This window comes from Hesperophylax consimilis, chromosome 17 (assembly GCF_061612785.1).
Source record: "Hesperophylax consimilis isolate HC1 chromosome 17, BYU_Hcon_1.0, whole genome shotgun sequence".
Classification (NCBI taxonomy): domain Eukaryota; kingdom Metazoa; phylum Arthropoda; class Insecta; order Trichoptera; family Limnephilidae; genus Hesperophylax; species Hesperophylax consimilis.
The window spans coordinates 6,350,547-6,373,466 of NC_142852.1; the positions used below are offsets into that span (position 1 = coordinate 6,350,547).

Sequence of the window (22,920 nt, forward strand, 5' to 3'; positions counted from 1 at the left end):
CGCAACTGCATTTGCCCGCCTTTCTCCACAGTACATTAAAATGCCACAATCTATTGAAGAGCAACAATCAACAGTTGCAAAGTTCCAAGGAATAAAACGTTTTCCTGGAGTAATGGGTGCCATTGACTGCACGCACATTAAAATAAGGAAAGTTGGGGGTGATGCCGGCCAATATTACATCAATAGGAAGGGGATATATTCCTTAAATGTCCAGGTTTGTAAAGTGATAAACCTCAATACGTGTCTGAAATATAAACATTTACCAAAATTGATTGCATGAATAAATTCATTCCAGGTGGTGTGCAATGCAGAACTAAAAATTATGGATATTGTTGCTCATTGGAGAGGCAGTACTCACGATGCTCGTATTTTCCGGGAAAGTTCCATCAAGCAGAGGTTTGAAGAAGGTCACTTCAACGGACGACTGTTGGGAGACGGAGGTTATGCCTGTACACCATATCTGTTCACCCCAGTTAGGAACCCAAGAAACCCCAGAGAAGTGGCGTATAACAGGGCTCAAATATCTACTCGCAACACGGTGGAGAGATGTTTTGGGGTATGGAAACAGAGATTTCGTTGCCTGCTGCGGGGTATGTCAGGATCTCTCGATACCATCAAGACAACTATCGTAGCTCTTGCTGTTCTCCATTGTCTTGCCATCGATATGAATGATCCTCAGTTAGGTAAGAAAACAACTCAAAATAAAACATAATATAATATGTCAGTTTTTAGATATTCCTTACATTAGAGTTTTGTATGTACTAATTGTATGATTTGTAATTTGGAATAGATGATGATGAAGAACATGATGAGGGTGAAGGAGCAGAAGCAGGTGGTGGTGGTTTCATGGAAGTAGCCCCAAATGAACAAGTAGCCCCAATCAATCATATTGGAAATGCTACTAGACAGGTGTTCATTGATCAACATTTTTAAATGTATTAGTATGTACTCAATATGATTGTATCTACATATATAATTATATTACACTGAAAAAATGTACATACTCAATAGTATAATGTACCTGCGACACAAATGCATATTACACAATAATGAAGATATAATAATAAGACTACGGTATGATCAATATTGTTTTTTTTATTTTAGGGAAATCAGTTTACAACGTGCTTAATTTATAGTGTGTAATTCACCTAACTGAGAAACCATTTATAGATTTCCTTACATGGGCGTTGAGCTGGTCTATTTATATTACAAGGAATTCAATTTGATGTACGTCTGTACATTTTTATATAGCACAGTGAAGAACATTAATAAATGTAAACGAAAATATGAAATATAGATAAAATAAAATTATTATTTGGCTATCCATCCATCTTTCAGCATCGACATTTTAATTTTGGGTTCCTCCTCCATGAACCTAATCCTGGTCTGCGACTCTTCATCCTGTAGACAATTTTTAAGGTCACTTTCCTTCTTCATCAAGCTGACCTTGGTCTGTGACTCTACTTCCTGTAGACGAATTTTGGCCCTGGATTCGTCTTTCATGAGCCTGAACAAGTACTCCATTTTTTTTTGGTGCTCAAGGTGCATTATTTTTTTTGTTTCTTCAAAGACGTTCGCCTTCATTTGGGCTAAGTCGTCTTCCTGAAAATAAAAACATTAAATGACAAACTTTTCATAACTGGTAACATAATTATTCTATTTCCAACTTTCTATTATAATTTTTCCAATTTCCAATCCAGGTAAGTATGTTTATGTATCTTTGTAAATAATAAACTTAGATAGTGCCTATATATAACAAAGTGTACAGCAGAGGTGATTTCTCACAAAAACGGCGCTTTAGAATTATTATTTTTATTAATCCATATGTTAACACTACATACAAAATAACTATATTCAACTTTAGTCACCATGAAACAGGCAGTCACCCAGTACGGTGTTTTAATCTATTCTCTGCAAATCTCTTAATTATCGTGCATTTTATACATAAAAAAAAATAATATTCATATATGAGTTATTGTTTTTCTTAGTAAACTTTCAGTTTTGGTACGACAATAAAGTCAGTTGAGCAAACAAAAATGTGGTGTGAAGAAATACTTACTTTATGGCGTGGTCGCCTCCGAGGTAGAGGTGGAGGGCAAGCGTGCAGCGGGACATGCTGGATGGTGTGTGCTTGTGGTGATAGTGGCGGTGGTGGTGAATCAGCTTCACTGGAAACCTGTAAAAAACACATATATTATTTGTATCAACATTGAATTCCTAGGAAAATAACAATACTATTTGAGCATCTTGGCAGTAAAAACATACCTCAGTCTGAAACTTCTCGCTTAAACGTCTTCCGTCTCTCTCCGAAGCAGCAGTTTTGTTACTCGATACTGTTTCCTGTTGATATAAACAAAAGATTATGTCCAACTGAAATTATCGTGCATTTTATACATAAAAAAAATAATATTCATATACGAGTTATTGTTTTTCTTAGTAAACTTTCAGTTTTGGTACGACAATAAAGTCAGTTGAGCAAACAAAAATGTGGTGTGAAGAAATACTTACTTTATGGCGTGGTCGCCTCCGAGGTGGAGGTGGAGGGCAAGCGTGCAGCGGGACATGCTGGATGGTGTGTGCTTGTGGTGATAGTGGCGGTGGTGGTGAATCAGCTTCACTTGTTTCCTGTTGATATAAACAAAAGATTATGTCCAACTGAAAAGTTACTGCTTTAAATATTGCAAATAGTTAGCACTCATTGTTGCGATGATCATTTAAGTAGGTTTAGGTATATTACCTCAAAAGACAACTTCCTATTGGGAACAGAGTGTGGCAGTGTGGAGTGAGGGGTTGATGTAGGAAAATTCATCTGTAATAATAAAACACAATTACCAATATAACTCCCACAATTAAAGCAAGATTTACATGAGTTTAAATATAGACAGAACCATCAATATTTCAATAATATTACTATCAACTTATCTTTTGAAAAAAAAATGCTGGTTGGCTGTTAAATATTAATTCATATAAAAAGTGTGTTTTTCCATTTAATATATAATGTCACACCACAAAGTATTTGCTTCCTTCGATAAAAAGATATTTACCTTTGCTTTAAATGTTGAATCGCTATCATCAACATTTTTGTCCGTTACGAATTCATGTGGTAACAAATCCACCATCGAGAGAATATCCTGCGAAGGACTTGGTGGTTGGGGACCTCCACCTGTTGCCATCACTTCCCTCCTATACCGGCTCAATTGGCTCTTACAAGCCAATTTGAGCATCTTCCATTGAGCTTGTATCTGACCCATATCTCTTTTTTGGTCACTTAGTGTGTTAAATCTGAAAAATAGTGTGCTATTAATTATGTGGTATGCATACCTTTACCTAATTAATTTTATACTATGATAATTTTTTTATTTGAAATGGATGTCAAAGCTACGAAGCGACAAACTTAAAGTTTAACCACTCAGAACATCAGAACGTCAAAAGACGTAAATATGATAATAGCGGTCAAGACATTAGAATGTCTTTTCACGTAAACGCGCGAGATTTTACAAAAATTGATTTATTTCCATCACTAGTATACCGATTGCCATGATTTAAAAAACAGAGTATCGATAATGAATAACGCTATGCATCTGTATTCAAGAATATCTATGGAACGTAGAGGTGCATTATCTAAGCCGATTGAAACTGTCAAGATGTTCGTTAATAATTTATTGCCTTTCTAAATAATTTATTAAAAATATTTTAGTTTGGACGGTTAGTATTTTGAGGTGACTAATAGTTTTTAAATATATTTCTTCAATATATAAAGTGTTATTCCTTTATGCTACTCAGAAAAAAGTACATTTTTCAAGGCTTTGAAATAATGGTAAGCGATTTTTACATATTTTTGACGTTTTCATAAAATGTATATTTAGAAACGCAAATATTTACGTATAACAACACAATGCGATAGTGGATTTCACAATCTTTCCAAAACATTTTTTAGAATGAGGCTACGTTTCCCAAAACGTGAGTTATGAAGATTTTAGTAAAACTCGTAAATAACACAAAAATTATCACGTTTTGACAGTTCTCAAAGGGACACATAATAAATAAAATTCTATGTCTGAGAGGTTAATCTGTAGAAAAGTTAACAATGCGGATATATTATGGAGGTATACTTACTTTAATAAAACAAGCTTCCAAGCTTCCCTCTTGGCAATTAGGGTGTTACTGTCCGAGTTTTTATTCTCTACAGCCCTCACGTGTTCAGCCACACAGTCCTTCAACAAGGCCTACAAGGAAAACAATCATTATACTTACACTAATTTCAAACAAGTAAACAAAACATTAGAGCCAAGATAAAAGTTAACAAACCTTTTCAACGTCACCCCAATTTTTGTTACGCTTGCGCCTTTTTAATTCTACCTCCAAATTAATGTCAACATTATCCATTTTTAGGTTATTCAAAGATAAACAAACCAACTATTGGATTACTTCTTTGACATATGAATAAACGTGAAGTTGGCAACACGCCGCGAAATGCCAAATTTTTCAAGTGTTGCTACTGTAAAAAAATCATATTCCATAATCCAGCCGTCGAGCTATATTGGGAAAATTTATGATTATGAGTAAAGATTTTTAATCTGACCAGTATAGGCCCCCACCCCTGTATAGCTAATACGGGGTATTATCGTCGTATTAGGGATTTCATTATGAGTAAGACTGATTATACCGTGCATGTGATGGTTATTGAAAAGAAATAATACTTAAATTTATTCATTGCTATTCATTTTGGTAGCGGCCGTTCTTCCAGTTTAGTTAGTGAATCATCGGGCGTTTTGTAACAGCAGAATGTTTTAAACTGTTAATTTGATATCAAATGCATGTATTTCAAATGCATTTATTAAAATGATAACAAATATACGGATAACAGTTGTTTAATCACAGAAGGATTACAACGGAATGGCGGTAGATATAGACGGTAAATAAATAAGGAGGTTTCCCAAGATAAACAACGTTTCTCTCAACCTTTGTCATAACTTCAAGGTTTTCTATTGTGTATTTTTGCTACGATTCGAGAAATAAAATTTTAAAAACTGAATTCCGTTACACTTTGTTCTGTTTCAGGGTTAAATTTATTATTAAACCCTACCAAAGCAGACCATGGATCTACTGAAGCCAGATACTATATCCATCAAGACGGAACCAGGGCTCCAGGAAGAAGGTGGAGGTGAAATTGCATTTTCGGATTTAAATTTCGACCTCCCAGCTGTAACGAAGGAATTCTTGCAATATGCGGAGAGTACTCATACAGCCAGTTGCATTGCATACGTGTAAAATATAGAACTTTAAATACGGATGTCCGGAATCCATGTCTGTTTTGAAAAGTCGTGCAAACAGGACACATACTTGTTTCTTCCTCTCTTATAATACATGAGGTGTTATGGGTATTTACCCTAAAATGCGTCCTTGCCGGAAACTACCACAATACAGCACTATCTTAACATAAATATATGGTTCACAATAAGTTGTCGGTTCCTCTATTTCCTCATAATTTTATTGGAACATGATGTTTCTTACACGTATTAAAAATTCATTAATATTAGATAGTGTGTTCTCAATATTCATTAATATTGAGAACACACTATCCCATTGACTTACAACTCCCTACTTAAGGTGCTCTAAAACAGGGTTTTTCTTTCTTGTTGAATCAGTCCCTCAAGAGGACGTCTGAGGTTATTTTTATCTGATATTGAACTTTAAAACTTTCATCCAAATTCCCGCTTCTATGGTATATTTATTCGTTATAAAATAGATTACAGTTTTTCGATTAAGAAAGTGTTTCTTTTTATATCAATGGTACGAAGATACATGGCTGGCTCTATGTGGGCGCAATTGGAGCAGTTAGCTCCGGGCGTCGAATACTCAACTTAAAACATCGCCCTTGATATTATTTTTGATAAATACCATACTACAAAAACCCACAAATCATCATTTTATTGATTACAGTGATATCCTCCCTTGGCGTGTACTAATTAAAATTGTAAGGGCAGCCAAAATTAAACTCGCTCCTGGCGCCGTTTGGTTCAGGGCTGGCTTCCATGCAAAGATATATTCTATTTATACCCCTTTTTTATTCCAGGAAGCATTAATGTGGAAACAGTTACCATAAACAAGGATCTCGGACCCCGACAAGATGAAGCGGGGCTTACTTATATGAAAATTGATATAGACCTGCCGGATGTTAAAGAGGAATGTTTGGAACGCTTTGAAAGAATTACCAAGGCAGCAGGTAAAACCAATCTTAATTGTTAACTTGAAAAATTTGGCCTTTCTTTTTTTTAACGCCTCTACGAACTTACTTCGCTTATTTACTCTAAGTTTTAAAGTTTTAAAAATGTGGTTAACTGAGTCATTTTCACCCATTTTATTTCTCAAATTTGTCCACAGATCTTCTGACGCATTTTGTCGAAAAAGGATTCACTCATCCACATCGCAACTACTCCTTCTCTCCTAAGTCTCACAGTGGAGAAAAACCTTTTTCATGTTCCGTGTGCAACTATGCGTGCTATCGAAAGGATTATCTGAAGAGCCACATGCTGACTCACATTCGAGAAAAACTTTTTTCATGTTCCCTTTGCAACTATGCGTGTAATCATAATGGTCAACTGAAGAGCCACATGCTGACTCACAGTGGAGAAAACCCCTTTTCATGCTCCGTATGCAACTATGCATGTTATCGAAAGAGCGACCTAACTAGGCACATACTGACTCACAGTGGAGAAAAACCTTTTTCATGTTCCCTGTGCAACTATGCGTGTTATCGAAAGTGGAATTTAAATATCCACATGCTGACTCACAGTGGGGAAAAACCTTTTTCATGTCCCGTATGCAACTATGCATGTTATCAACAGGGTAAACTGAAGGTACACATGCTGACTCACAGTCGAGAAAAACCTTTTTCATGTTCCGTGTGCAACTATGTGTGCTATCGAAAGGATTATTTGAAGAGCCACATGCTGACTCACAGTCGAGAAAAACTTTTTTCATGTTCCCTTTGCAACTATGCGTGTAATCATAATAGTCAACTGAAGAGCCACATGCTGACTCACAGTGGAGAAAAACTTTTTTCATGTTCCCTGTGCAACTCTGCGTGTAATCGAAAGGGGAATTTAAATATCCACATGCTGAATCACAGTGGGGAAAAACCTTTTTCATGTCACGTATGCAACGATGCATGTTATCGAAAGAGCGACCTAATGAGTCACATGCTGACTCACAGTGGAGAAAAACCTTTTTCATGTTCCGTATGCAACTATGCATGTTATCGAAAGAGCGACCTAATGAGTCACATGCTGACTCACAGTGGAGAAAAACCTTTTTCATGCTCCGTATGAAACCATGCATGTAATCGAAAGAGCGACCTAACGAGTCACATGCTGACTCATAGTGGAGATAAACCTTTTTATGTTCAGAGTGTGACTATGCATGTTGTCGACAGGGTAACCAGAAGATCCACATGCTGACTCACAGTGGAGAAAAACCTTTTTAATGTTCCGTATGCAACTATGCATGTTATCGAAAGAGCGACCTAACGAGGCACATGCTGACTCACAGTGGAGAAAAATCTTTTTCATGTTCCGTGTGCAAATATGCAAGTTGTCAAAAGGTTCAGCTGAAGAGGCATATACTGACTCACATCGTAGAAAAACCTTTTCCATGTTCCCTGTGCAACCATGCGTGTTATCGAAAGTATTATCTGAAGATCCACATGCTGACTCACAGTGGAGAAAAACCTTTTTCATGTTCCCTGTGCAACTATGCGTGTTATCGAAAGTGGAATTTAAATATCCACATGCTGACTCACAGTGGGGAAAAACCTTTTTCATGTCCCGTATGCAACTATGCATGTTATCAACAGGGTAAACTGAAGAGGCATATTTTTAATGTTCCGTTTTAAACATTTCATTATAGCAAAATGCCCATCCAAAGACCCACTTGCTGACTCATAGTGGCGAAAAACCTGTTTTATTTTCCATAAGTCCACATATTAATGTTTTAAAAGGCAATCTTTTTCTTGTTCCTTGTTCATCTATGGATGTTCTCAAAAAGCACATCAAAAAGCCACATGCTGACTCACAGTGGAGAAAAACCTTTTTCATGCTCCGTATGCAACCATGCATGTAATCGAAAGAGCGACCTAACGAGTCACATGCTGACTCATAGTGGAGATAAACCTTTTTCATGTTCAGAGTGTGACTATGCATGTTGTCGACAGGGTAACCTGAAGAGACATATGCTGACTCACAGAGGAGAAAAACCTTTTTCATGTTCCCTGTGCAACTATGCGTGTTATCGAAAGTGGAATTTAAATATCCACATGCTGACTCACAGTGGGGAAAAACCTTTTTCATGTCCCGTATGCAAATATGCATGTTATCAACAGGGTAAACTGAAGGTACACATGCTGACTCACAGTCGAGAAAAACCTTTTTCATGTTCCGTGTGCAACTATGTGTGCTATCGAAAGGATTATCTGAAGAGCCACATGCTGACTCACAGTCGAGAAAAACCTTTTTCATATTCCCTGTGCAACTATGCGTGTTATCGAAAGTGGAATTTAAATATCCACATGCTGACTCACAGTGGGGAAAAACCTTTTTCATGTCCCGTATGCAACTATGCATGTTATCAACAGGGTAAACTGAAGGTACACATGCTGTCTCACAGTCGATAAAAACCTTTTTCATGTTCCGTGTGCAACTATGTGTGCTATCGAAAGGATTATCTGAAAATCCACATGCTGACTCACAGTCGAGAAAAACTTTTTTCATGTTCCCTTTGCAACTATGCGTGTAATCATAAAGGTCAACTGAAGAGCCACATGCTGACTCACAGTGGAGAAAAACTTTTTTCATGTTCCCTGTGCAACTATGCGTGTAATCGAAAGGGGAATTTAAATATCCACATGCTGACTCACAGTGGGGAAAAACCTTTTTCATGTCCCGTATGCAACTATGCATGTTACCAACAGGGTAAACTGAAGATACACATGCTGACTCATAGTGGAGAAAAACCTTTTTCATGTTCCCTGTGCAACTATGCGTGTTATCGAAAAGGTCAACTAAAGATCCACATGCTGACTCACAGTGGAGAAAAACCTTTTTCATGTTCCGTATGCAACTATGCATGTTATCGAAAGAGCGACCTAATGAGTCACATGCTGACTCACAGTGGAGAAAAACCTTTTTCATGTTCCGTATGCAACTATGCATGTTATCGAAAGAGCGACCTAATGAGTCACATGCTGACTCACAGTGGAGAAAAACCTTTTTCATGCTCCGTATGCAACCATGCATGTAATCGAAAGAGCGACCTAACGAGTCACATGCTGACTCATAGTGGAGATAAACCTTTTTTATGTTCAGAGTGTGACTATGCATGTTGTCGACAGGGTAACCTGTAGATCCACATGCTGACTCACAGTGGAGAAAAACCTTTTTTTATGTTCCGTATGCAACTATGCATGTTATCGAAAGGTTCAGCTGAAGAGGCATATTTTAAATGTTCCGTTTGAAACATTTCATTATAGCAAAATGCCCATCCAAAGGCCCACTTGCTGACTCATAGTGGCGAAAAACCTGTTTTATTTTCCATAAGTCCACATATTAATGTTTTAAAAGGCAATCTTTTTCTTGTTCCTTGTTCATCTATGGATGTTCTCAAAAAGCACATCAAAAAGCCACATGCTGCCTCACAGTGGCGACACACCTTTTTCATTTTCCAAGTGCACTTATTTAGTTTGTCGGAAAGGCCATCTTACCTATATATAAGATATATACTGGACATTAGATGGATCACGTGCTGACTCACAGCGGAGAAAAACAATTTTTCTTGTTCCGAGTGCAACAATGCAAGTTATCAACAGTGTACCTTGAAGAGAAAAGAGAACTTACAACTAAGAAAAAACTTTTTGGTTTTCTGGCTGCACTTATTCATGTTCTCAAATGAAAGATTTTAAAATACACCTGCACACTTACAGTGAAGACTAGTTGGTTTCATATGCAATTATGCATTTTCTCGAAGAGACTCTTTGTTTGGCCCCTTTTTTTATTTCTTGTGTTATTATTCATCTTCACGAAAACTATTTACACAATAAATTTTAGTTATAGATATGATATGTTTCACCAGAGAATTTTCAGTATATAAAATGTGTATCATTTGTAATGGTCAAAATATTTATTACCTTTCGATTTTAATTTTTAATTTTTAAATTTTAAAATTTATTCCGAATCGCATTGTAAAAGATTTGATTATTTTTTAAAACTTAAATGTACGAAGTATGCGTAAAAAAGATAATTATGTCTTACCTACTTCTTAGACGAATATCAAAATATATATGAATATGTGAACAATAATAAATTCAACTATTTATTCTAATAATATTATTACACTTCTAAATTATCTGTCAAAACTATAGAATTATAGGAGCAGCTATTAGTGCGTTCTAGAATATTTTCTTTTTTGTTTACCCTACGGAGATCGCACCTTGTACCTACTAGAATTATTTGGTAAACACAACCGCTATGTACTTCAACCGCTCGAGAACGTACTACCTGGGCAAACAGGAAAAAGTTCCATTGATTTGACTGATAACGATTTTTCACTCAGATATTTTAAAATGTAAGTATTTTTCTCCGTACATAACAGAACCGACATAATTTAACTTTTGAAATTTGTTGTCGAAATGCCTTCATGCAATCATACATTTCGTTACGTGCTTAAAGCAGATATAATGCTATAAAATCGTTTTCAACAAATTCGTTAATTTTTACACTTTGACAATAGTTGTTAAGATTATTCTGGTAAAAGCTATTGCCAATTGTAGAGAAAATCAGGAGGAACTGTCTGCGGCACGAAAATGAATTAAGTATTGATCCTGTGTAATGTAGTAAAGCAGGGAACAGAAAACAGTATTGTGGGGTTTGTAAGGGCTCCAATGCCAATTTTATTCGAAAAAAACTAAAACTTTTTCTTCCCAAAAAAAAGTTGAAAGATTCTTGTTTCTGTAATTATTAGTAGTAAATACAGATAACTACTTATTCGTTAACATTTTAATTTTAATATTACTTTACCAACCGTATTTGGCGTTGTTCACCGTAGTTAACATTTGATCTCAGATATTACTGAAGATTTTAAAACACAAATATTGCTATTTTCTTCAAGACCTCTTTTAGACCCTAAATCCTAATAACTCGGTTTATCTATAAACATTAATTTTTGATATCCTTGCCGAGTTGACAGTTAACAATTAATAAGATAGTAATGTGTTTGCCCAAGTTTTCAAAGCAATTTTAAGCCTTATGTATAAAGAAATTGTACAAAGGACAGTGTCCAAATCGCTTGAACTAAATATTAATTTAGAAACCATATTTTTTTTAATTTTTGTACATGTTTTATTGTGTTTTGTTCTCAAGGTTGCGGACTTCCCACAGTCAACAGGTTGAAGATCTGCTATCCCCTTAGAGTAATATACTCTAAGGCTAGCCCTATAATAGGTATATACAATGCCCAATTGTTTTCTCAACTTTTTTCACAAAAATGTCGTTTTTTCCTGTTTCCAAACTCTATTCAAACCGCGTTGTTAAACTTATCATCCCATGCCTGTGATGGTTATTGGTAAGTACTAATGCATATATTCATCGCTATTCATTTTGGTAACGGTCGTTATTCCGGTTTAGTTAGAGAATCATGGGTCGTTTTCTTTGTCACACATCGGAACTTTTAAACTGTCAATTTGACGTAGGTATACCTATTATTAGATAAGTATTGCAAAGGCATTTATTAAAAAAGTCACTTAAAAGCAGAATGGCGGTTGACATGGTAAATAAATATAGATTTATCCGACGATAAACAAAGATTCATTAAACCGTTGTCATAACTTCAAGTTCAAAATACCTCACAATTTACATTATTAATTCCCTATATGTGTTTTGGCTACGTTACTTTTGATTGATTTTCGAAGCGCAATCAAATATTAACATCCCGTTCAAATTAGAGTTCTGTTACAACTATGTTCTGTTTCATTTTTTTTTGGCTAAATTATTATTTTCTAATATGTGTTTTGGCTACGTTACTTTTGCTTGATTTTATGGTTAAATATTAACATCTCGTTCAAATTAGAGTTCTGTTATAACTATGTTCTGTTTCAGGTATATTTTTTTGGCTAAAATCCAAGGTTCGTAGAAAATATTTTTAACAAGGTAAGCTCATTGTGGGGGTAATCGTGACCTAGATGGAAGCCCATTTTCCACTGGGTGATTTGAATGTACTGTAATAAAAGTGACAGAATCCATTTGCAATGATTTATTTATAATGCGTTGGTAATATTATACTTATTATTATGTTAAAATTAATGCTCGGAATTAAATGGTAAAATCCCAGGAAATTTGCAGTGTTATTTATGCAATGATGATGTAGAATTGCGGTAATTTTTTAGCGCCTTGTACATATTTTCTTTGAGAACATTCAAATTTTCAAATAGAAAATCTCATTCAGCAAACTATCATGACAAGGACTTGATAGGGAAAGTGTTGGGAATAATAGTATTTATATAAAAAGATGCACTTGGTGGTAGATACTCTCAGCATTGCCTTCAGTAATTCAGGCATCAGTAATGCGAAGGGCAAGAGTAAACAATAAGCTTGTCGGTGTTGAATGGTGTAGTTTTCAATTCTCACTTTCGACTAATTATTATTAGTTATTCTGTGTGCCCACTAGCATGGAGCGACATTGCAAAAATCAAATCTCGGTATTGTAATAGCTGCCAAAAGATGCTTCATGTCATTCATATTCTCGTAAAAATACTTAAAAAAATCTAAAGTTATGTCTTCATTCAACAACCTAGCGATTTTGTAACGTAAAAAACGTAAATTTAGCCTTTTTTTCCCAAAATCTGAGTACAGTCTCAAAAATATAAAATAATATCCATTACTTTCAATTGCATTTACCTTATTGAACATTACATGTTTTATAAAAAAAAAACACTGCATATATTGCTGTTAAACTAGTGAGTTTGTGAGCGCTGTGGAGGTGGGGGGGATAATTTCGCTCCTATTGTTTCGTCGCAGAAACTAGATGCGACTTGCATCTAGTTTCATTTCGGCTACCGCTGACCGTAGACGTGTTAGAATCCTTGTCCGATTAAATTATAACACATATAATTGTTGTGAAAATGAATGCAAATTACACGAGAAGCAAAATTTTATGTCCAATATTCGGGGCACCAACTGAAATGAACTCTCAAGTGTTACCTACTGTCTCAGAAGTGATTAAACATTATTTGTTCTTACGATATGAGCGTAATCTTAACTCTACAAAAAAAAACGTCAGTATTCGAAATAAAAAGTGTTATATCTGCAATTGTTGAAGGAATTTGGAAGCGCGCTTCTATTCCCATTGTTTCACACAATCGAGTGATGAAACTGATCCAAGATCATTATAACGAATACTTAAAACTTAAAAATTGGCCAAAAAAAGTGTGCATTATTATGTTAAGTTAAATTCTTTTAAAATCGAAATGAATAAACTTTTCGATATTGCTTCATGCAAATGTAACAATCTGAATATGTGTTCCTACGAAAAGACGCTCAAGGTACCCACCAAAGAACAAGCATTCCTTCAAGACCAAAGATCCTCAAGAAAAATGATGCTGGGAGCAATAGATACCGACACAACAAAAAAAATACATCGGAAAATGAGGATGCAAGCTCGTTTATCTGAACTTGCTTCGAAGGTCAGCTCATCTACAGCATCAGCGACAAAACCACGTCAACCCTTTTTTGATGAAAACCAATCATTTTTTTCACATTCTTCGCAACCTCCAGAAAATTCCCGTATGATGTTAAAACTCCCCACTTTGGCCAGAATCTGCGATCAGTATGGTTTGTAAGACAGGTCGGCTGTTGCAAGTGCTACATTACAAGATTTTGGCATAGTAACCGAAGACGTCTCTAAAATGGTGATTGATAGGAGCAAACTCAGACGAGCTAGACAAACGTGTCGCACTTCTTTAATAAAAACATGGCAGATGTCGTCGGAGTCAACAAAAATTCGAGGTCTATATTTCGATGGAAGGAAGGATAAAACACTGTCTCAGGAAAAAAATAGGGGATAGATATCTTCGGAGAACGATTTCAGAAGAACATTATTCCATTTTATCTGAGCCGGGATCTCAATATGTTGGACATGTTACACCATCATCAGGAACTGGCAAAAACATCGCAAAGAGCATGTTACACCATTTAAAAATGAACGGTTTTAATTTGAATGATTTATCAGCGATTGGATGTGATGGGACTGCTGTCAATACAGGCAAAAAATGGAACTATTAGATTCATGGAATTGGAATTAGGTCATCCGTTACAATGGTTTATCTGTCAGCTGCATGCAAACGAACTTCCCCTTCGCCACTTGTTTCAACACTTAGATGGTGCTACAGCAGGACCTAAAGGGTTTTCAGGACCTATTGGAAAACTTCTTTCAAGCAGCTCTAAAAGCACCGTTATAAATTATTCACCAATACACTTTGAGATGCACAAACTCAACGCAGAGGAATTGAAAAATTTGAGCACGGACCAAAAATACTTGTACGAAATATGTTTTGTAGTTACAACAGGTCACTGCCCACCAAATTTAGCAAACCGTCATCCAGGTAGTATTTGTCACTCACGCTGGTTGACGACAGCAAACTCAATACTTCGATTATATATAAGAACAACTAACCCTTCAGTGAACCTAAAAATTCTTGCTGAATATGTTGTTAAAGCATATGCTCCGACATGGTTTGAGATAAAGAGGCACCCGTCGTGTAAAGATGGGGCATTACATGTTTTTACCATAATAAAACTCACCCGATATTTGAGCACCGATCTACGAGATATAATTAATCCAGTAATTCAAAGAAACGCCTATTTTTGCCACCCGGAAAATCTGCTACTATCCATGATAATGGATGACAACCTTATTGTAAGAGAATTGGGTTTGAGACGAATATTAAAGGCGCGAGATAGATTTCCGAGTCCATCTGTTGTTAGAGACTTTATTATTCCAACAATAAACTTTTCAGCAAGTAAATATTACGATATTATCAACTGGCAGGAATGCGAAGTTACACCGCCACCGATACTATCCGAAATCAGTAATGACGACCTAGTCAAAATGATAAATAATTTCGGTGAAGAAAAGGACAGTTTTGAATTTCCCAGATTTCCCTGCCACACTCAAGCAGTCGAGAGGTGCATCAGATTAGTTACCCAGGCATCGTTGTCTACAGTTGGGCCTGAAGCAAGAGATGGATTCATTCGGGCGACAGTAAAATCTAGGCATATAATGCCCGAATTTCACACCAAATCTCATTTCAAAACACGATAAATATTATAAAACTTCGATAATGTTTAAAAAAATTCTCTTTGTTAAAGTATTTTATTTTATAAAAAACATGTTTCTCAAAAACACGAAAAAAAACAATAAAAAATCAATAATCCTCTTCAAAAAACCAAAAATAGACCCCGCCTTGAAACTATAGTAATTTTATTTTTATTTTCACATGTGTTAAGCACCTTATTAGCTATAAAACCCCTAATAAAATTGTATTTTTGCTATGAATATCGCTTGTTTATAATGCTTGGCAGAGTTTTCAGCGACTTTTTTCATACAATTTTTTTCTAAATATAAATGTGCTGGTTGTTGAATAAAGGAATGTTTCAATCGAGTTGATTTTTTTAGACGAAAGAGATGTTATATAAAGGCAACTTTTTTTTGCTATTACAGTACTGGAATCTTTAAAAAAAAAAGTCCCATACAACGTCACTCCACCCTAGTGCCCACATAATATTATATACCAACATTATTTTGTTAGAAGCGTGAAGTATAGATACACCATAGTATAAGTAAAACAGTGTTGTCGCCTGATGGCATTGCCATTGCACTGAATTGATAATGTTAATTCAATTACTTTCCTTTGTTTGAGGTAATAACATACCAAATACATATGTCTCAAAGGAAAGGGTGTTTTCTGATGACCGGATAACTCATCAAAATGACAACTCAACAAACCTATAAAAAAATGTTAAAAAGTTATGAAAATTGATGAAACAAAAACTAGGTTAAATGGGTTACATATGTAACTATTAAACCTTGTTTTTATTTAAAGTTTATTTTAGTTATTAAATTGTGTTGAATAGTCATTTTGAGGAGTTCTTACAATACTATTTCTTACCAAGCATTATATTGTAAGAAATAATCAATGGATAAAGACAGAGGCTTTTCAATTTACCTTCATTTCTATGATTGAATTATTACATGATCACTAATTTGTATATCATAAAATTCCATTAATATGTTATTATGAAAAAGTAATACCTAGTTGTATAAAATATATTATAATAATGTCAAATCATTAACCAAAGGATCTCTATCTTTAAACAATACAACGAAATAATGTGTTCCTCTACATCACTGAACGGATTTAAACTTATGACACACATAAGTTTTTAGATTCTCACGGCCAAAAGCATTTTTGTTGTTTGTTTTTGGGTTGTTATGCCGTGTTGCGCTAACTCCTTCTTTAGCCGACGTTTCGGACAGCGTTGCAGTGTCCATCATCAGGGCAGATCCGGTAGATCCGAAGATGTGGATCACATCTTCGGATCTACCGGATCTGCCCTGATGATGGACACTGCAACGCTGTCCGAAACGTCGGCTAAAGAAGGAGTTAGCGCAACACGGCATAACAACCCAAAAACAAACAACAAATATGACACACATAGTTCAATTTTTAGAAATGTTTTTGATATTACTTACTTACATTACACAATAAAGGAATAAATGTAACACCCATTTGTACATGGGATTTGATTAACATATAAATTTAAAACTGTAAATAGTATAGTTTTAACTACAAATCAAAGATCTAATAAATCTCGTTATTCTTAATTCAACTTTATGCTGTATACTTACATTGTACTTTTAACTATATTTTCATTTCATGTCAATGGCACATGTCGTGCCGTTAGTATTTAAATAAAATTAAAAAAAAACCGTGGATAAATCTTTTTTATCACACTAGCGACTCGTCCACTATAAAACTGATCCATGGTACAATTAATATAATGAATCTTATTTGTTTTCATTTAAGTTCAAGATCCTTGAAAATATATTTTCATATACTTAATAATTAATTCCTTTAATTCCTTGAAGCACTTCGAAACTCTAACTTTAATACTATGCGATACATCTATTCATTTCTTATTCGGAGATATAAATCTAAATGGGTTTAATAAACAAAATAATATCATAATATCGTATGAAAAGCTGGTAAGTATTATTTTATTAAGTACTTAGATGTAGTAACCAGAAAGGTTGTAGTAAATGAACAAATGAATCTCACATGTATAGAATGCGAAGTATGTATAAAATATGGCACTAAGTATTTAGAAGAACACTCTGAAGTAGAAATTGTATGGACAAAAGATCTCCAGCGGTGGATTCAAATAATATAAAAAGAGATTCAGGGGATTTAAATTGAATTTATTTAAATATTGGGAAGTATTACTTGGATAGTTAAACTTATTGGGAGAATGTAGATGTTTTAATGAAACATACGTGCTGACCTAATTAATATGATTCCGGGTTACACAAGTTATAACTACTGACGTACTAACAAATCAGGCGGGGGCATTGCGCTGTATTTTAAGAATAATCTGGTATTTTTAATCAAAACTATTAGAATCTTATTATTTTGAAAATGTTTTTGGAATAATTACTTTTCGAAATAAACACAGACTAACTATTTTAGCAGTTAATCAACCCCCGAATCTTAGCAAACAATCGTTTACCAGGGAAATAGAATCTATTTTGACAGATTTCATAGGTTCACGTGAAAATATATTGTTATTTGGGGACATTAATCTAAACTGGACGAATTCTCAAAATGCTGTTGTTCCTTCCTATGAAAATATTTCTGCTAGCAATTATTTCGTCAAATGCATAGATGATGTGAAACGGGAAGAAATTGTGTACGTGTAACACGATTGTGTATAGATCACATTTACGCTAGGTACAGTAATTTCAGATCGCAAATAATTATTTCGGAATTGTGTGAAGAATTCGCCAAATCAATCGGCTTTGGAAATGTCAATGGCAAGTCTTAGAACAGGTTGTTTTGAAGAATTTCAACAATTAATCAAATATCAACGTTTATTTCATGTTATGAGAAAGTCCTTTTCAAGTTCTGTTATAATTTCGTTATACAGAACTGAAATAATAACAGAACATGAAAAAATCTTTCACAGATCTTAAAAATTTTAAATTTGAAAATTGAACAGTTTTCCAACTCTCCAAAAACAACCCGTCCTTGCATTCATAATTTGTATCTTTCACATTGCACATTTTAAACATAAATACTTTATTATTTTAACCTAATTAGTAATGTAGGGTGTTATGTCACAGAATGCCTATCGTGAAGTTTTTATTAAAAGTGAGTAAGCTAACAGACGTTTATAAGATAGGTACTTGCCACGAATATTCCCCATATGTGAGTTGAAAAGAACACATTTTGGGGAAAAGGCTTTAGTCGGACGTAGTCGGAGGCATGACGGTGACCATAAACAAGGTGACAGTTGGTTTAGTGTTGTTTGGCATATTTTTTTTTACTGTACAACAGAATATTTTTTCCAATTACAGTATAATTTTACATATGTCAGCATTTAGCTAGGTGACTCTTCAATAATTGTTTCAAGTCATTTAGAGAAGAGTCACTTACATCCAAATTCTTTGCAAGTTCGTTTAACAGCACACCTCCCCACGTCATGCTATGCTTTGCCAGGACGTCGGTTTTGCCTTTTGGTACTCTGAATAGGTCATGGTATCGACTTCGGCTGTAGTGGTCTGGTACATATAAATGATAGCATCCCAAGAGGAATGGGCTATCGATACAATTTATCCTGATTTTGAAAGACATAATAGCTAAACTTGCTTTCCGCCTTTATATTGGTAGTTGGTACCACTAGCGTGGAATGACTCGCGAATTGTGCTGAATATGAAATGTTCTTAAAAATCATTATTCTTAGTTACGATCATTCTTAATAATAACCGTTCTTATTAATTATCATATGATGAATATGCATGTTAACAATATGTATGTGTTCTAAAGTCACATGTTGAAAATGATTTTTTCTTTGAGTTATCTGGTCGCCATGAAAATTATAATAATTGTCTATGACTTCATTCTTGTTTATGCATAACCTATAAATATTTTTGACAAGTGCTAACTAGTGCTTTCTTCTCCGACAGCCGTTTCTTCCTGTTTCCCAACTCTGTTTATCCCGCGTTGCTAAACTTACTATCCCACGCCTGTGATGGTTATTGGTAAAGTAAGTACTCATTTTTATATTCATCGCTATTTATTTGGTAGCTGCCGTTATTCCAGTTTAGTTAGGGAATCATTGGGCGTTTTGTCACAGTAGAATGTTTAAACTGTCAATTTGACGTCTACCGATTATTAGATTAGTATTTAGAAGGCATTTATTACAATTACACAACAAAAAACATATGGGTAACAGATATTTTGTTAAAAGCGGAATGGCGGTAAACATTGTAAATATATATATAGTTTTTCCACGATAAACAACGTTTCTCTTACCGTTGTCATATCTTCAAGGTTTTCAAATATGTGTTTTGGCCACGACTTTGTTACTGTGACAGGATATTCCAAGCGAAACCACATTTTATTTTTTTAATGTTTTTTTTTTATTCTAGATAAAAGAAAATTACATATTCACTTATTTAACTAGAAAAAACCAATAGATTACATATTAATATATTACATTGCGATTTTATTCACGATCATTGTTTTGTTGACTGAGCATAAAATTGAACAACTTTTTTTTAAAATTTACCTACACTTTTTTTCATTTTTAATTTCGTCTGGGAGGCAATTATATATGTTGCTCCCCTCGTAACCAATGGATTGCTTGCCGTAATGAGTATGTATGGTGTTTAAATGTATTTTATCGTGTTGCCCTGTAAAGTGTGTGTTTACTTGGTACGTTTTAATGATTTCTGAATTTGGATGTATGAGTTTATTATTTATTTTGCATATAAGGAGACATGTATAATATTCATAAAAAGTTTCTTAATGTTAATAGTTTTGTTTTCATGCATAATTTTTCTGTTAAAGTTCTAGGTTTAAAGTGAAATAGTTTTTTGATTGCTTTGTTTTGTTTTACGTGTACTTCATTTATATATTTTTCATATGCATTTCCCCAGATTTCAATCAAGTAGTTTAAATGTGAATGTATGAGGCTATAATATAGATCTTTTTAAATTTTATTTGGTAACAGATATGATATCAGGCTAAATAGGCTAATTAAAGGATTGATTTTATCTTTAATATCTTGAATATGCTGTTTAAAAGTTAGGTGTTTATCATTGTATCAGGATTTGCAGGATGTTATATTCAATTTTTAAGGGTACATAAGGAGGAATTATTTAAAGAGTTGAGCTTAAAATCATGTATCTTGTTTTAATTTTACTTTTGGATTTTTATCATTTTATTTTATTTTAAGAACGTTCTGTTTCAGATATATTTTTGGTGTTAAACCAATAACCAAACTCTACCAAAGCAGACCATGGATCTACTGAAGTCAGATACTATATCCATCAAGACGGAACCAGGTCTCCGGGAAGAAGATGGAGGTGAAATTGCATTTTCAGATTTAGATTTCGACCACCCAGCTGTAACGAAGGAATGCTCGCAATATGCGGAGAGTACTCAGACAGACAGTTTGTTGCATTGCATACGTGTAAAATATAGAACTTTAAATTCGGTTGTCCGGAATCAATATCTCCTTTGAAAAGTCGTGCAAACAGGACACATACTTGTACACAACATCCTTTCTTATAATACATGAGGTGTATTGGGTATTTACCTTAATATGCGTCCTTGCCGGAAAATACCAAAATACAGCACTCATTAAACTTTATGATATTATTCACAATAAGTTCTCGGTTCCTCGATTCTCACCTAATTTCATTTGGGACATGATGTTAACAACACGTATTTATTATAAGTTAAAAATACATAAATATTGATTGGAAAAACAATATCCCATTGACTGAAAAGAATCAAACTCTCTACTACGGGTGCTCTAGAGAAAGTTTTTGTTTTTTTGAAGAATCGGTCACTGAAGCGGACATCTGAGGTCATTTTTTTTATCTCTCATTGACCTCGTTGATCAATGGTATCTGTATTCGTAAAAAAATAGTTTATTATTTTCCAATTTAAAAAAATTCTCGTTTACATCAATTTTACGAAGATAGGCTGGCCCTATCCTGGCGCAATTGGAGCAGTTCGCTCCGGGGGTCGAATACTTAACCTAACACATCGCCCTTGATATTATTTTTGATAAATACCGCGCTACAAAAAAACACAAATCATCATTTTATTGATTACAGTGATATCCTGCCTTGTCGTGTACTAATTGAGACTGTTAGGGCAGTCAAAATTAAACTCGCACCTGGCGCCGTTTGGTTCAGGGCTGGCCATGCAAAGATACATTATATTTATTTAAATATTGAAGACAATATTTGTGATTTCTAAACGAAAATCTGAAACAGAAAAATCAGAAAAGGAAACGGTCACATCTGGGACTCAAACGGTCACATCAAACGGTCACATCGAGTCCCAGATGTGACCGTTTCCTTTTCTGATTTTTCTGTTTCAGATTTTCGTTTAAAAATCACAAATATTGTCTTCAATATTTAAATATTACAATTTGGGGTTTTACTCAATACAGTTATTCCGAAAAATAAAACATTATATTTATCGTCCTTTTTATTACAGGAAGCATTTATGTGGAGACAGTTACCGTAAACGCGGATCTTGGACCCCGACAAGATGAAGCGGGACTTACTTATATGAAAATTGACATAGATCTGCCGGATGTAAAAGAGGAATGCTTAGAACGCTTTGGAAGAATTAGCAAGGCAGCAGGTAAAACTAATTTTTCACTGTAAACTTGAACGATTCGGACTCTCCTATTTTTTTTAACCTTTCTACGAACTCACTTCGCTTATTTACTCTAAGTTTAGAAAAAATGTGTTTAACTGAGTCATTTTCACCCATGTTATTTTTCAAATTTGTCGACAGATCTTCAGACGCTTTTTGTGGAAAAGGGATTCATTCCTCCACATCGCAACTACTCCTCCTCTCCTAAGTCAAATTTTGCAATAAACGTACGCACCCATGAAAGAAATAAATATTTTTACTGTACCGGTTGCCACTATTCATCTTCTCGAAAGGGAGATTTAAAGAGCCACATGCTGACTCACACGGGAGAAAAACCTTTTTCATGTTCCTTGTTCAACTATGCATGTAATCATAAGGGTCATTTAAAGAGCCACATGCTGACTCAAAGTGGAGAAAAACCTTTTTCATGTTCCACTTGCAACTATGCATGTAATCATAGGAGTAATTTAAAGAGCCACATGCTGATTCACAGTGGAGAAAAACCTTTTTCATGTTTGGAGTGCAACTATGCAAGTTATCAAAAGAGTAACCTGAAGACACACTTGCTGACTCACCGTGGAGAAAAACCATTTTCTCGTTCCGTGTGCAACTATGCATGTAATGCAAAAGGTCAGCTGAAGAGGCACATGCTGATTCACAGTGGAGAAAAACCTTTTTCATGTCCTCTGTGCAACTATACATGTTATCAAAAGGGTCAACTGAAGATTCATATGCTGACTCACAGTGGAGAAATACCTTTTTCATGTTCCTTGTGCATTTATGCATGTTATCAAAAGGTTCAACTAAAGAGTCATATCCTGACTTACAGTGGAGAAAAACCTTTTTTATGTTCCGTGTGCAACTATGCATGTAATAAAAAGGGTAATTTAAAAAGCCACATGCTGACTCACAGTGGA

The 22,920-nt window shown here is 34.7% G+C and overlaps 2 protein-coding genes and 1 long non-coding RNA gene across 3 annotated transcripts; 1 reads left to right on the forward strand and 2 right to left on the reverse strand.

Annotated features, from left to right (window-relative positions):
• Positions 1-1,272: 1,272 nt before the first annotated feature.
• On the reverse strand, positions 1,273-2,191 carry LOC149415864 (uncharacterized). The gene is made up of 2 exons (XM_089641754.1): positions 2,060-2,191; positions 1,273-1,602 (listed from the first exon to the last, which is right to left on the reverse strand). Exons 1-2 carry the CDS (start codon positions 2,189-2,191, stop codon positions 1,312-1,314), a joined length of 423 nt encoding a protein of 140 aa, XP_089497880.1. The 3' UTR covers positions 1,273-1,311.
• A 145-nt stretch (positions 2,192-2,336) lies between these two features.
• LOC149415865 (uncharacterized) lies at positions 2,337-3,350 on the reverse strand. The gene is made up of 3 exons (XM_089641473.1): positions 3,045-3,350; positions 2,738-2,809; positions 2,337-2,625 (listed from the first exon to the last, which is right to left on the reverse strand). Exons 1-3 carry the CDS (start codon positions 3,249-3,251, stop codon positions 2,434-2,436), a joined length of 471 nt encoding a protein of 156 aa, XP_089497599.1. The 5' UTR covers positions 3,252-3,350; the 3' UTR covers positions 2,337-2,433.
• A 15,890-nt stretch (positions 3,351-19,240) lies between these two features.
• On the forward strand, positions 19,241-21,961 carry LOC149415866 (uncharacterized). Its single transcript, XR_016303599.1, has 3 exons — positions 19,241-19,367; positions 20,577-20,691; positions 21,839-21,961. It is a non-coding gene; the product is annotated as an uncharacterized LOC149415866 (long non-coding RNA).
• The last annotated feature ends 959 nt before the right edge of the window (positions 21,962-22,920 follow it).